Source organism: Saccostrea echinata, unplaced genomic scaffold (genome assembly GCF_033153115.1).
Source record: "Saccostrea echinata isolate AGI-Se365-2 ecotype Australia unplaced genomic scaffold, CSIRO_AGI_Sech_v1 ptg000001l, whole genome shotgun sequence".
Classification (NCBI taxonomy): Eukaryota; Metazoa; Mollusca; class Bivalvia; order Ostreida; family Ostreidae; genus Saccostrea; species Saccostrea echinata.
The window spans coordinates 46,416,483-46,429,754 of NW_026889750.1; the positions used below are offsets into that span (position 1 = coordinate 46,416,483).

The 13,272-nt window shown below is 33.8% G+C and overlaps 1 protein-coding gene across 1 annotated transcript in view; it reads left to right on the forward strand.

Annotated features, from left to right (window-relative positions):
• The first annotated feature begins 1,569 nt into the window (after positions 1 to 1,569).
• The window catches only part of LOC133192997 (mitotic checkpoint serine/threonine-protein kinase BUB1-like), a 40,275-nt gene continuing 28,572 nt past the window's right edge, over positions 1,570 to 13,272 (forward strand). Inside the window, exons 1-8 of the mRNA XM_061329002.1 lie at positions 1,570 to 1,700; positions 6,590 to 6,649; positions 7,506 to 7,650; positions 8,338 to 8,534; positions 9,712 to 9,866; positions 11,515 to 11,708; positions 11,919 to 12,010; positions 13,118 to 13,159. Of these exons, the coding sequence (XP_061184986.1) occupies positions 1,570 to 1,700; positions 6,590 to 6,649; positions 7,506 to 7,650; positions 8,338 to 8,534; positions 9,712 to 9,866; positions 11,515 to 11,708; positions 11,919 to 12,010; positions 13,118 to 13,159 (1,016 nt within the window). The remainder of the gene's footprint in view (positions 1,701 to 6,589; positions 6,650 to 7,505; positions 7,651 to 8,337; positions 8,535 to 9,711; positions 9,867 to 11,514; positions 11,709 to 11,918; positions 12,011 to 13,117; positions 13,160 to 13,272) is intronic.

The window sequence follows — 13,272 nt, forward strand, 5'->3', positions numbered from 1 at the left end:
TTATTTGAAACGTCAAACTTCAATTCATCAATTTCAATGTCTTAAACCAAAATGGCACAAACTCACAAGCTTCCACTTACTAGTAAATTATAGCCAATCAGGGAGATCTTCTCATGTCATTTTGTCATTTAAGATCCAGTCCATATATATTCTGATCTTAGATAAAGAATGTATAGGTATTGGTACAACATTGTATACAGTTTAGATAGAATAACAATCAAAGAATCATGTTCCTTTTTTTAATTGATGTTCTTCACACAAAATGTCAAAGAAAAATAAAAAGAAAAAAATGATAACCAGATTAAAAAATAAACAAAAACAAATGCCCAAGCCAACAGAAAAAAGAAAAAAATTGACAGACAATCAAACAAAATAACATTAACAAAACCTGAAGGAAAATGGAATTTTGGGATGCTATTTATAGTTTATAGTTTATCTTCTTGTTTCAGAAACTATTTAAAAAAAGAAGAAAAACATAAAACCAAGACTACGGGCGTGCTGTGTGATAATTTAAGTTCTAGGTTTTGCTATTTTTGTGGTGGTACATGTAAAATAAAGTATCCTAATGATTAAATAGCGATCTGAAATGTTTGCATGTGTCCTACTATAGGACATTTTGTCGCATATTTTAATGACCTATATATAGATTCTATGACCATGCTCGGTTTTTGGAGGATGATTAAATTTGTGCGGTTTGAGATTTATTTTCTTCCTTTTTATTTTGTATGCACTACATTCTTTTAAGAATTTATGTGATTATGACCCTTATATGTATAGATAAATCGCTAAATTAAATTTACGATTAAAGTTTTCATTTTTTTTTTTTTATCAATTCATAAAATAACATTTACAAAAGTTAAAACTAATCTAGAAATTTGTGATATTTCTAAAATTTGGCACAATAAATCTGGAATGTGTGTTTTCTCTGTCAACATTAAATATATGTAAATACACAGACCGTATTTCTAAAAAATGGTTTTAATGCACAAATAGTTTATTATTTTTATTATTTTAAATGAAAAAAATCTTTATTCGTCGATATGAACATCTCAGCAATGCAATTTCTTCAATATGTGGAAGCGTTCCAAACTACTCTTAATGTCGATTTGTTTGTGAACCATCAAACTGTAAACAGATCAATGAATAAAAAAAAAAATTAAACCTTACCTTTTTAGAAAAGCTTATATGAACATTTTATACATCTTAACTCTCTTAACCATTTTTTTATTTACTGCTATATTTTACAGAACATTGTTCATCATTTTATATTTTATGTACTATGTGAAGTACTTTAATAGAGTAATTTTAAAAATATATAATGCATTATATAAAAGCTGTCAAATAAATAAATAAATACGTGTACAGGCCCGTAGAGAGCAATTTCGCTTTGAGGGGACATTTTCAGTTTGAGGGGGGGGGGGGGGGGAACTATCAACTACCAAAAATTCTTTGACAAGCAACCTTTAATTACATCGGGATCGCCATCCTTGGTTATTTAAGTCTCGTCGTGCGCATGTGCATGTGTAAAAATTTAAAAGAAGGCGGTAGCTGGGCAGGCTCATTACTGGCATGGAGGACAGGAATGAATGGGAGCTCAGCAAAGAAAATGTCCAGCCGATCAGACAGGGCCGTCGTTTTGCTGATTTAAATGCAGCTTTACAGTCGAATGTGGATCATACCACTTTAAAACGCGAGAAACAGTAAGTCGCGTCACCGATGATTCTGCCTACATTAACAACTTTGAACAAGTGTCTGAATAGATAACATGACAGATTCACTGTATGATTTAGTTTTTACTCTAAAATTATGATTTAAGACAAATTAAGACAGAGCCTATTTGAGGTTATTTAATCCTAGTGGAAATTTGAAACAAGCGGCCATCATCAAGGTAGTTGGGAGTATTTCAGTACGGCAGTAGCCAAGTCATTTATTTGGTGGATGACTTTTAGCCAGAGTATACATGGTATAGGGTGCAAGAGATTTAATCTAGATATGGTCTTTTGCATATTTTACATTTATGTTTATTTGAAAAAAATAATCACATATATGATATACATGTATGATGTAGCTGTTTTACTAGTAGAAATGCAAGCACCAACATTTTTTTACATTAAATATTTTAGAAAAACATTGACAGGTTTATAAAATTGTTACAAGTTATTAGCAAAGATGAATATTCTACCCTATCAAAAAAGAGTCTTATTTGCTGTGTTCTCTGTTGCACATATATAGTAAACACGGGGGTCTTCTGAAGTTTTCTGGTCAGTTACTTGACTTGAATGTCGAAAGTAATTTACATGGGATTTTGGGTAAAATTTGGAAAGAAAGACAGCTATGTTGTGCATTCATTGGAATTTGAATGATTTTTTCAAATAGTTTTCATTGCAATTTTATTCTGTTTAAAAAAAGACTAGGTACAAAAGTAGATTATTTCAAAATATATCTTTCTGTTTACTAGTCAAGTCTTCAACATTGTTGCCATGGTTACTAAAAATTGAGAATCCCTGCTAAACACTACTCATAATGGTCAGATTACAATAAAACTTGGTTTACAGGTAAACTACACAAACAGTTTGTCTGTTTGAGTTGAACTTGGTACACAAATCAGGGTTTAACATTAACTTTTAGGAATACCAGACCAGTCAGACTACCTCCCATAATTTTTACTAGACCTGTGGTTCTTTTCACAAAAAAATCGTACGACATATTTTTATCTTAAGTGAAAACTTACAATAGAAATCATTTTCACAAAAATTCACAAAAATTCTTAAGAAAGTCAAAAGTGCAAAATCTGTCGTAACTTTACGAGAGCCCTTACCCTCTCTTAAGTATTTCAAAACCGATTTTATTGTAAAATATAACCGTAAAAACCAAAATACACATTAAATTGAACTTCCAATAATATTTTATATTTATTTCAAAAATATTGTCGAAAAAATTAAATGAAATACACTACAAAATATTTACAATGCAAGTTTCACTTAAGAGCCCTCTATACACTGCACACTAGAGAGTTCTGATTTTGTGGTATTTTTATGCAGATAGAGTGATCTGCCCTTTGATCAAGAATAAAATAAATTGAAATGTACAGTTTAATACTTAATTTGTGATCAAATCAAGCATTTATAACACTTTAATAGGCCAAGATGAATAGATAGAACACTTAATTTGCAGTTATTTTGCCCACTTAAGTAAACAACAGTGATTTATGCTCATCAATACTTCATTGTCTTTAAAAATTTTTCCTGGGGGTAAATGCAAGGCACCCTATGCTGAAAATGTGATAGATAAGCTCAATACTTACACCTTTACACACTATAATTTGCTCAATGTCCAAAAAATATTTTCGTCTAGTGTATAGAGGGTCCTTAAGATCTTTGTATGACCTACTTTTACGTCAAACTTGTGATTGTGACGTCAGATTTCAAACTTTCTTGCTTCACAAATGATTGCATTCGATAATTGTTGTCAATAATGTTTGTTTTGCTGACAAATATTGAAAACTAAGCTATATTTTTATTTTCATCCACTTTTTAAAGGATTAAAAAGCATATTGAGATCGTTGCTAGGGACGAAATCTGTTGTAAACAAAATCTTATGTTCAATCTGCTAGGAATGCGTTCGTGAAAAGCACTTAAGATTTGTCGTAAGAGATTCTTAAGTTAAAATCTTACGCATAATCTTAAGATTTTATGTGAAGAGTACTACTGATCATAAAATCACTAGCCCTGACCAAATTTGGAAAATTTACTTGTAAGTTCTTATGTTCACTAATGTTAATGAGGAAACTTTTGGAATTATACTTTAATGAAGACACCATCTCTCACGCATATCAAGATTTTGACAGACTAGCCAATTGAGTTGGGTTCATCGGGACATGTGAATACTATAAGCCTTAAATAACATCAACAAACTTTAATAAAATAATTATCCCAAATATAAATAAATTAAAGAATAAATTATTTGGTACTATTTATACCATATGCTGAATGATGCCGATTTCAGCCATGACTTTTCTGTTGCAGCCGTGTCTTAAAATAGAGATTATGTCATGTCAGGACTTTTTCCTTTTAAAGTATTTGAAAGACTGAAATGGGGTTTAACAGTTATTTTCGATATGACCAATCGGTCTAGTTCAAGTAGTTAGTACATTTTACACAACCAAACAACTCATATGCTAGACTGGGTCTGTCGGACGTGCTTATTGTCAAAACCTACATCAAGAATCTTTACTCAGTGCATTTTTTTTTTCAGTGAAAAATGAAAACATGGTAAATAATAGACTAAAAATAATGAAACTAAAAACAGAATCTTGTCAAAAAGTGTGCAATTTGGTTTTTAGGTCACCTGAGCCAAAGGCTCAAGTGAGCTTTTCTGATTATCGATTAAAGAGTGTCCGGCGTCCGTCTATCGTCTGTAACTTTTCACATTTTCGACTTCTTCTCATGAACCACTGGGCCAATTTCAACCAAACTTGCCACAAAGCATCCTTGGGTGAAGGGGATTTTAGTTTGTTCACTGAAAAATCATGCCCTATTTCAAGGGGAGATAATTAAAAATTTGTGAAAATTTGGTGGCATCTTTTAAAAATCTAAAAAAAAAAAGACAAAACCACTGGGCAAGAAAAACTTATGTGAAAGCTTCAGTACATACTCTAAGATTCAAGTTTGTTCATATCATAACCCCGGGGTAGGGTGGGGCCACAAGAGGGGGTCGAAGTTTTACAAAGGAATGTATGGAAAATGTTTTTAAAAATCTTCCCAAGAACAGCACAGCCATGATTAGTAATATTATAGAAGTATCCTCAGGTAGTGTAGATTCAAGTTTGTTCCAATCATGACCCCTGGGGGTAGGACAGGGCCTTACAGGCGAGGGGGTCAAAGTTTACCATAGGAATTAGTCATATTAATACAGAAGTATCCTCAGGTAGTGTAGATTCAATTTTGTTCAAATCAAGACCCCTGTGGGTTGGGTGCAGACACAACAGGGGGCCAAAGTTTTACATAGGAATATATAGGAATAATCTTAAAAAAATTTCTCCTAAAGAACAGCTAAGCCATTATTAGTCTTATTAACACAGAAGTATCCTCAGGGGTAGTGTAGATTAAAGTTTGTTCAAATCATGACTCCCGGGGGTAGGGCAGGGCCACAACAGTGGGTCAGTTTTTACGCAGGAATATATAGATGTGATGGTTAAGGGGCATTTGCTTAAAACGCATTGAAGACTTCAAATAATGGAATGACCTGACAACCCTTTGAAAGGATAGCCAAAGGGTATATAAGGCAAAGCTTTGGGAAAGTCAGGCATTCAGAAGCTAGCTGAAGAAGTCAGCCATTGAATCAGCAATAAAGAAGTTAAGGGAAAGAGCAAAATACAGTAAATTTCTTTTATAACGTACTCAGTTATAAAGTATCTCCAGATGTAAAGTAGCCATTCCGTAGTCCCGGCAAAGTGTCTATATATTTCATTGGAAAAACACCGCTTACAACATATTTGTATATATATCGTAGTATCGCTTATAAAGTACATGTATTAGAAATTCGGTCCCGTTACATAATTACACCTCTTATAACGTATGCTGACAGCTGGTTTCACACCTTTTCTATCAGCTCAGTGACTGCGGATTAGTCATGATTTGTTGACTTCATAGCTTCTCTGTAATGGGTGTTTTTCTAACGAGTATTTTGTTGTTGTTTCAGGTAGATTTATTTATAATAAATTGATTGAATAAAGTTTATCGAGTAGATGTATTTATAATAAATTGTTTGAATAAAAAATTATTTTTGAGTCAGTAAATAGCAATATAACAGAAAATAAATATAATTAAACAAGTGAAAGAAAAATACCGTGATTCAATATCAATAAACTGCGAAGACAGCGAGATTGACGAGGCTGTGCCTGACACGTGCATACCATCTACCCAGACGATCAAAGGGCATTAGTCCGAAGTTTTCACGACTCTGGCAACTCTGGAGACTTTTGTAAATAAATGTCCTCAGGCCAAACAGACAAACATTACAGACTTTTTATATGATCTGACGATCGATAAATAAAATGTTACTGAATATTAATCTTTCTTAATGTAAGAAACGAAACCAAATATACTTGTAAATCATTTACAATCTATAATACTTTAAAATAGTAATAACACACTAGCGGTTTGGAAAGTGTTTACGGTAAAGGTGTACTGAGTACTTCCGGTCTCCATTTATAACGTACACCGGTTATAAAGTAGGATTTATCACAGTCCCCTGAGATACGTTATAAAAGGTGTTTACTGTAAAAGTATAAAAGTTATAAGCACCAGTGGCAGTATCCTTAAGGAATTGATGTTAAGTTCTGGTGTAGACAATCTGAAGAAGATTTAGACACCCGGTTCTCATCTATCAATGGGAACTTAGGAGAGAAACACAGTGCAAGTAGTACCTTACCCAGTCCCCATCTCTAGATAAGAGAAAATTTAAGTACTGTGTGATTTACCTTCAGGCAGAGCTGTCTTAATAATCATTCCAATCATATATACCTTTTACCAATTGTATATTATACTTATCTAAAAACTGTATCTGTATAGATTATACATTGTTTTAGGAACTTTGAAGAGGCTTTAAGAAGTTACAGTGGAGAGGACCCTCTAGAAGTTTGGTTTGGGTAAGTATTTTCAGTGGGAGAGGGGGAGGGCTAGATTCCTCATACAATTACAGGCAACATTTATGGCTTAAGTAATATGAAATGGCAGGTTAATTGGGCAAATTTTAATTTTTTTAAGAAACAAAAAACCTTACCACTTTATGATATACTTTTGTAAAAATGCAACATTCAGATGTCAAAATGACTGGAAAAACACCAGTGTCAACTATGATTATGCAGTCATTATTTGTTCTTCAATCAAAGACATGAAACATTGACAAATGGACAATCCATGAACCCATACTGTTATCAACAGTCATGTGGGCAATATTGATTAAATTTCCCATTGTCAAGAAGAAAGTTTTAAGTAGAAATGTTGAGTAGCATGCTGAGCTATTTAATAGTCTGTCAAAAATGATATCAATGCATGTATTATTGACTAGTGCTGAGCCTTTTCATACTCTATCAAAAATGATATCAATAATATTGACTAGTGCTGAGCCTTTTCATACTCTATCAAAAATGATATCAATATTATTGACTAGTGCTGAATGATTGTTTAATTAATAGTCACCTGACTCAGGTGAGCCATTGCTTTTTGTTTTCGTTGTTGTGCAGCATGCATTGTGTGTCAGAACATTTTCAGGGTCATATATGAAACTGCCAAACTAAGTTCAACCAAATTACATGTACCGGTATTAATACTCAGCCTACTCAGGTGTCTGATAAGGTCAATTGGCCTCTTATTACTTGTAATCACAGTTGTCATAAAGTTTGTGAGAGACATGTAAGGAATTTCAGTAAATTGTGCATGAATGTCTAGGGGTTCAAAATGAAATAGCCAAATTATGATGCATCTTTTTCTTTGTGATTGTAGCTATGTTCTTTGGACTGAGCAGGCTTTCCCCAAGGGAGGAAATGAAAGTCCCCTGTGGCAGTTACTGGAACGCTGTATCAGAGAATTTAATGAAAAAGATGTTTACAAGAACGACCAGAGATATGTAGACATATGGATCCGATATGTAAGCTTATACCTAATGTAAAATTAGTAGGGATGTGCAGTATTATAGGAATATTGTGGTAGAACATATGACAACAATCAAGTAAACTTTGGTATCTTGTTATTGGATATGTCAACAATCTGGGATATGTCAGTGCTCCAAGTCACACTTATTATCAGGTCACTACATGGCGACCTAAAAATATTTTTGGTCGCCATTTCAGAATTTCTGGTTGCCATCAACAAATATCTCATTCGCCATGGCGAAAACTTTTTTTGAATAACACATTCAAGTATATTATAAAAACAAGGAACAAACACTCATATAATCATAATAATGTATGTATATGAGTGTTTGTTCCTTGTTTTTTATAATATACATGTACTTAAAATTGTTATTCAAAAAAATTTTTTCAAAACAATATGCTAGGCTGAAGGAACCACTTATGAAATACATTGTATTATGAAATGCAACCACCCCTATGGTTGTACATAGGGCACAGAAGAACACAAATGATCTGGTCCTAGGATTAAAATTACATTGTAAATAACAGTTTTTTTTCCAACAAATTTCAAGAAAATCTTTAGGACTGAACAAAGTTCTCCAGGACTGACAGAGAATACATGTCTGGTTTCAGTCTTATGTCTGAAAAACTGTGCCTCAGTTTTAACGTCAAATTATAAGAATGTGTTTCTTTTTCCTCATCAGGCCAATCTGTCTTCAGAGTCGGACGAGATCTTTAAGTTTATGCATGACCAGGGTATTGGGACAGAGTTGAGTTGTTTCTATGAGAGCTGGGCCAATGTCACAGAGTTGGGTGGAAATCCTAAGAAAGCAGACAGTATTTACCAGTTAGGGATCCGACGGGGTGCCAAACCTCTCATACAGTTACAGAAAAAACATGAGTAAGTATATGTATATGTTGGGGCAGAACACAGAAGAACATGAGTAAGTATATATTAAGAGCAGAAACTCTCATCCACACAAAACGTAATACTTGGAATCTGAAGAGTTTCCTGAAATTTGTGTAAAATGTAGATCTCTTTGTTTGCCTTTAGTCGTTTTCAGTTTCGGGTTACCCAGGGATTGGTGTAAAATGTAAATCTCTTTGTTTGCCTTTAGTCGTTTTCAGTTCTGGATTGCCCAGGGATTGGTGTAAAATGTAAATCTCTTTGTTTGTCTTTAGTCGTTTTCAGTTCCGGGTTGCCCAGGGATTGGTGTAAAATGTAAATCTCTTTGTTTGCCTTTAGACGTTTTCAGTTCTGGGTTGCCCAGGGATTGGTGTAAAATGTAAATCTCTTTGTTTGTCTTTAGTCGTTTTCAGTTCCGGGTTGCCCAGGGATTGGTGTAAAATGTAAATCTCTTTGTTTGTCTTTAGTCGTTTTCAGTTCCGGGTTGCCCAGGGATTGGTGTAAAATGTAAATCTCTTTGTTTGCCTTTAGTCGTTTTCAGTTCCGGGTTGCCCAGGGATTGGTGTAAAATGTAAATCTCTTTGTTTGCCTTTAGTCGTTTTCAGTTCCGGGTTGCCCAGGGATTAGTGTAAAATGTAAATCTCTTTGTTTGTCTTTAGTCGTTTTCAGTTCCGGGTTGCCCAGGGATTGGTGTAAAATGTAAATCTCTTTGTTTGCCTTTAGTCGTTTTCAGTTCTGGATTGCCCAGGGATTGGTGTAAAATGTAAATCTCTTTGTTTGCCTTTAGTCGTTTTCAGTTCTGGATTGCCCAGGGATTGGTGTAAAATGTAAATCTCTTTGTTTGTCTTTAGTCGTTTTCAGTTCCGGGTTGCCCAGGGATTGGTGTAAAATGTAAATCTCTTTGTTTGCCTTTAGTCGTTTTCAGTTCTGGATTGCCCAGGGATTGGTGTAAAATGTAAATCTCTTTGTTTGCCTTTAGACGTTTTCAGTTCCGGGTTGCCCAGGGATTGGTGTAAAATGTAAATCTCTTTGTTTGCCTTTAGTCGTTTTCAGTTCCGGGTTGCCCAGGGATTGGTGTAAAATGTAAATCTCTTTGTTTGTCTTTAGTTGTTTTCAGTTCCGGGTTGCCCAGGGATTGGTGTAAAATGTAAATCTCTTTGTTTGCCTTTAGACGTTTTCAGTTCCGAGTTGCCCAGGGATTGGTGGGACATGTTGAGGAGGAGGTGGAAACTCCGCCCCCTGAAATGAGGACTGCCCTCGGAAAACTCAAAACTGTTGGCAAAAAAGGACAAGCCCCTGTCTCCAGAAGTGGAAATTTTCTACAAGGTAGCAAATAAATTTTATGTGAAAAATATTTGTATAAGAAAGAGTTTGGTAACTTTTAAACAGTGTATGTTAAAAAGCAAGTTATATATCAAAGGAACAAATGAATCACTATCCTTTCACTAGATCAAAATAACTTTTTTACCAAACATTAATCTTATTTTTAATTAAATAATTTGATTCCTTTGATTTGGGGGGGGGGGGGGGGGGCTTATGTTAGTCACTTCTCTAAGTATCTACGTATATTCATTTTGTTTCTTATTTTCATTCCAAGATATTCTTAAAATTTTTGAAAAAAATGCTTTGCATCTGAATAATATTTTTAACATAATTCATGAATACATACATGTATATGTACAACAATCCTCACAAACAAGTTAATGTTATGTGTACCATGAAATATCCATGTATGTACAATCAGGCCATTCTTGGTTTTTTAGCTCACTAGAGCTGAAAGCTCAAGTGAACTTTTCTGATCACCCTTTGTTCAGCTTCCATCTGCTGCCTGTCCGTCTATAAACTTTTCAGATTTTCGACTTCTTCTCAAGAACCACTAGGCCATTTTAACCAAAAATTGGCACAAAGCATCCTTGGGTGAAGGAATTCTAAATTATTCAAATAAAGGGCCAAGTCCTATTCAAAGGGGAGATAATCAAGAAAAGGCAAAAATAACCACTGTGCCAGAAGAGATGAAACTTATGTGGAAGTTTCCTGAGGTAGTATAGATTCTAAATTGTTCAAGCTATGGCCTGGGGGTATTCCTTAAAAATCTTCCTCTCAACAACCACTGGACCAGAAGAGATGAAACTTATGTAAAAGCTTCCTGAGGTGTTGTAGATTCTAAATTCTAAATTGTTCAGAACATGGCCTTGGAGTAGAGTGGGCCACCATAGGGAATCAAAGTTTTACAGTTTTACTTTATAGGAAATAAATTTTGAAAATCTGATCAAAACCCACAGTTGCACAACATTATATACAAACGAGTGCATTTGTTTTGTTTTTTTAAATTTTGCACTGTGGGTTAGAGTTACATGTAGCTAAAACAGGGATCACATAATGCATGTATACAGAAAAGAATTTTCTTCTCGATAAATGCAAGACCAAGTTAATCATAATGATATTGAAGCATCCCATGTTGTGTGGATTCAGGGACCCTGGGAGTTAGGGCGAGGCTATAATATGGGGTCACGATTTTTTCATGGGAATTTGAATATCTTCTTTTGAAATCTGAAAAACAGCAGAACTAAAGTTACGCATATAAGTGTTGTGGCCCATGGGCCTCTTGTTCTATGTTTAGTTGCCCACATATGTCTAGATTTTTGACACCCCAGATCAGGAAAAAAAATCAGTAGTTCAGAAATTGATTATTTTGATGGAAGCCTTTGAATTTGGTCAATTTCTGTATTTGTCAAGAATCTGTCAAATGAGATATAAACATGTACTTTGCATTTGCACAAGAATATATCTTTCTACAAGAAAAATAGGGTAAAGGAATCAAATCCTCTGAATAATGTTGTTTTTATGACTATAAAGATTGTTTTTCTGTTAATGGTTAGGTAGGTTCTTGAATGATAGATGGATACTAAATCAAGAAAAATTTTGGAATGACCTTTTTATTTTCAATAAAAATACAGAATTTGGTCTCTTTTAGGTTCTGGTGGTGGAATACCACTGAAATCTCGACCAACCAGTCAGAAACAAGGGCTGGGGTTCCATGTATATACTGATGAAAACACTTCACCGTCTTATATTCCGGAAACCACAGGGGAGTGGAAGGAGATACCCAAACCGTCCGCCATAAACAAGGAGAACCGCCAGAAACCAGGGGTGTGGACATCAACTAAGGTTTGTAAACAGACAGATGTTGTTCAAAGTTTGTGCAACATTTTTTGTTTAGAACTAAGATAATGAAAAGAAGACCTTGAAATACAGAAGCTGCATTCTCTGATTTATGACAGATTTAGTCAGTCTGTGGAAATTAAATCTTCTGTTGGATCACGAGGAAGTGATTAAGACTTTTTATTGAGATGTGTGCTTGTCACTGCTTGATTTTAGGTTCCTCAGAGGGGAGCAGTTGGACTTCCACCAGTTGTTGGAAAACCTTCCTTTAGTATACATGTGGAAGAAAACTCGGACCAGCCAATGATGTAAGAGTTTTATGTAAATACATACAAAGGGTTTGACCTTTATCTTTTTTTTACATACTAGTTGGACTAGTTCCCAAGATATCTTCTACTTTTGTCTTTATACATTTATTGCATGACTGTGAGGGAGATATGAAGAGTAAATAATATTCCTGAGGGCTCTGTCTGTCAAATCAACTCTTCATATCACACAATTCACGCAGTAAATTGTATTATACTGAATCAAGTCAAACTTCTAAAAATAAACACAAACTTTAAAATTCGGGGTAATCAAGGACAAAATTCACTTTCAAATTAAAAAAAAATATCTGAAACACTTAAAGTACTGCAAATTCTGTGTGTTTCTCTGTGTTCTTTGTGTCCTATTTGTCCAGTAAAATAAGTATTCACTTGTTCTCACTTGGAATGCAGTGTGGAACTTATTAAATGATAGTTTATGTTAGGTATTCCCAGCCAAGAAAGATAACTCTGGCAAGAAATTGTTATAGTGTTTCGAAGGAGTGGGATATGATATTTCTTCCTGGGATACTTTGTTTTATTCTCCCATGTGATTGTCTAGACCAATCAAATGACACATTTTATAGAATTATTTTAATGAGGTCTAAAATTAACTTTACTAGCCTGACCTAAACAACTTGTGTCTTATTTCCTTGTTCATGCATTCTTATTTAAATCAAAGAAAAATAACGTAATAAAACATGCAGTTGAAAATGTTGCAATATCAAAATGGTAAATCTAAGAAGATACTAAGTAGTTTAAGAAAAGAGGTGTCTTTTTAAGGTTTTTTGCAGTTGAACTTATTAGGCTCATGAAAAAAAAAGCTATGTAAAGGACTGATGGTTTTGGTGATTTTAAAGTGCCATATGTCCTGATTCATGTATGCAGGATATTGTCTTCATGTTTTGTCAGATTATTTGAAATATTTACATTTCTGAGTTTACATGTTTGATATTTATTAAAAATTAATCAAGATTAACAATTAACAGAACTATTGTAATATAAAGTTGTTTTTTTTTTGTTTTATCAAATTGATCTTCATGGTTTTTTTTCTCATACAATCTTCAGCATTAAGTATTTTATGAACAGGACATGTTATTTTCTATTTAACAGGACACCAAGGAAATCGACTGGAATGGAAAATCAAGTTCTGAGGTTGTGAATCTCATCAAATTTTGTTTGAAATACTGCATAGGGGTTTAAATTCATGGGTGTATTATTTTGCTTGTAATTTAGATGTGAATGAATTCATGCAAATATAAAGTATG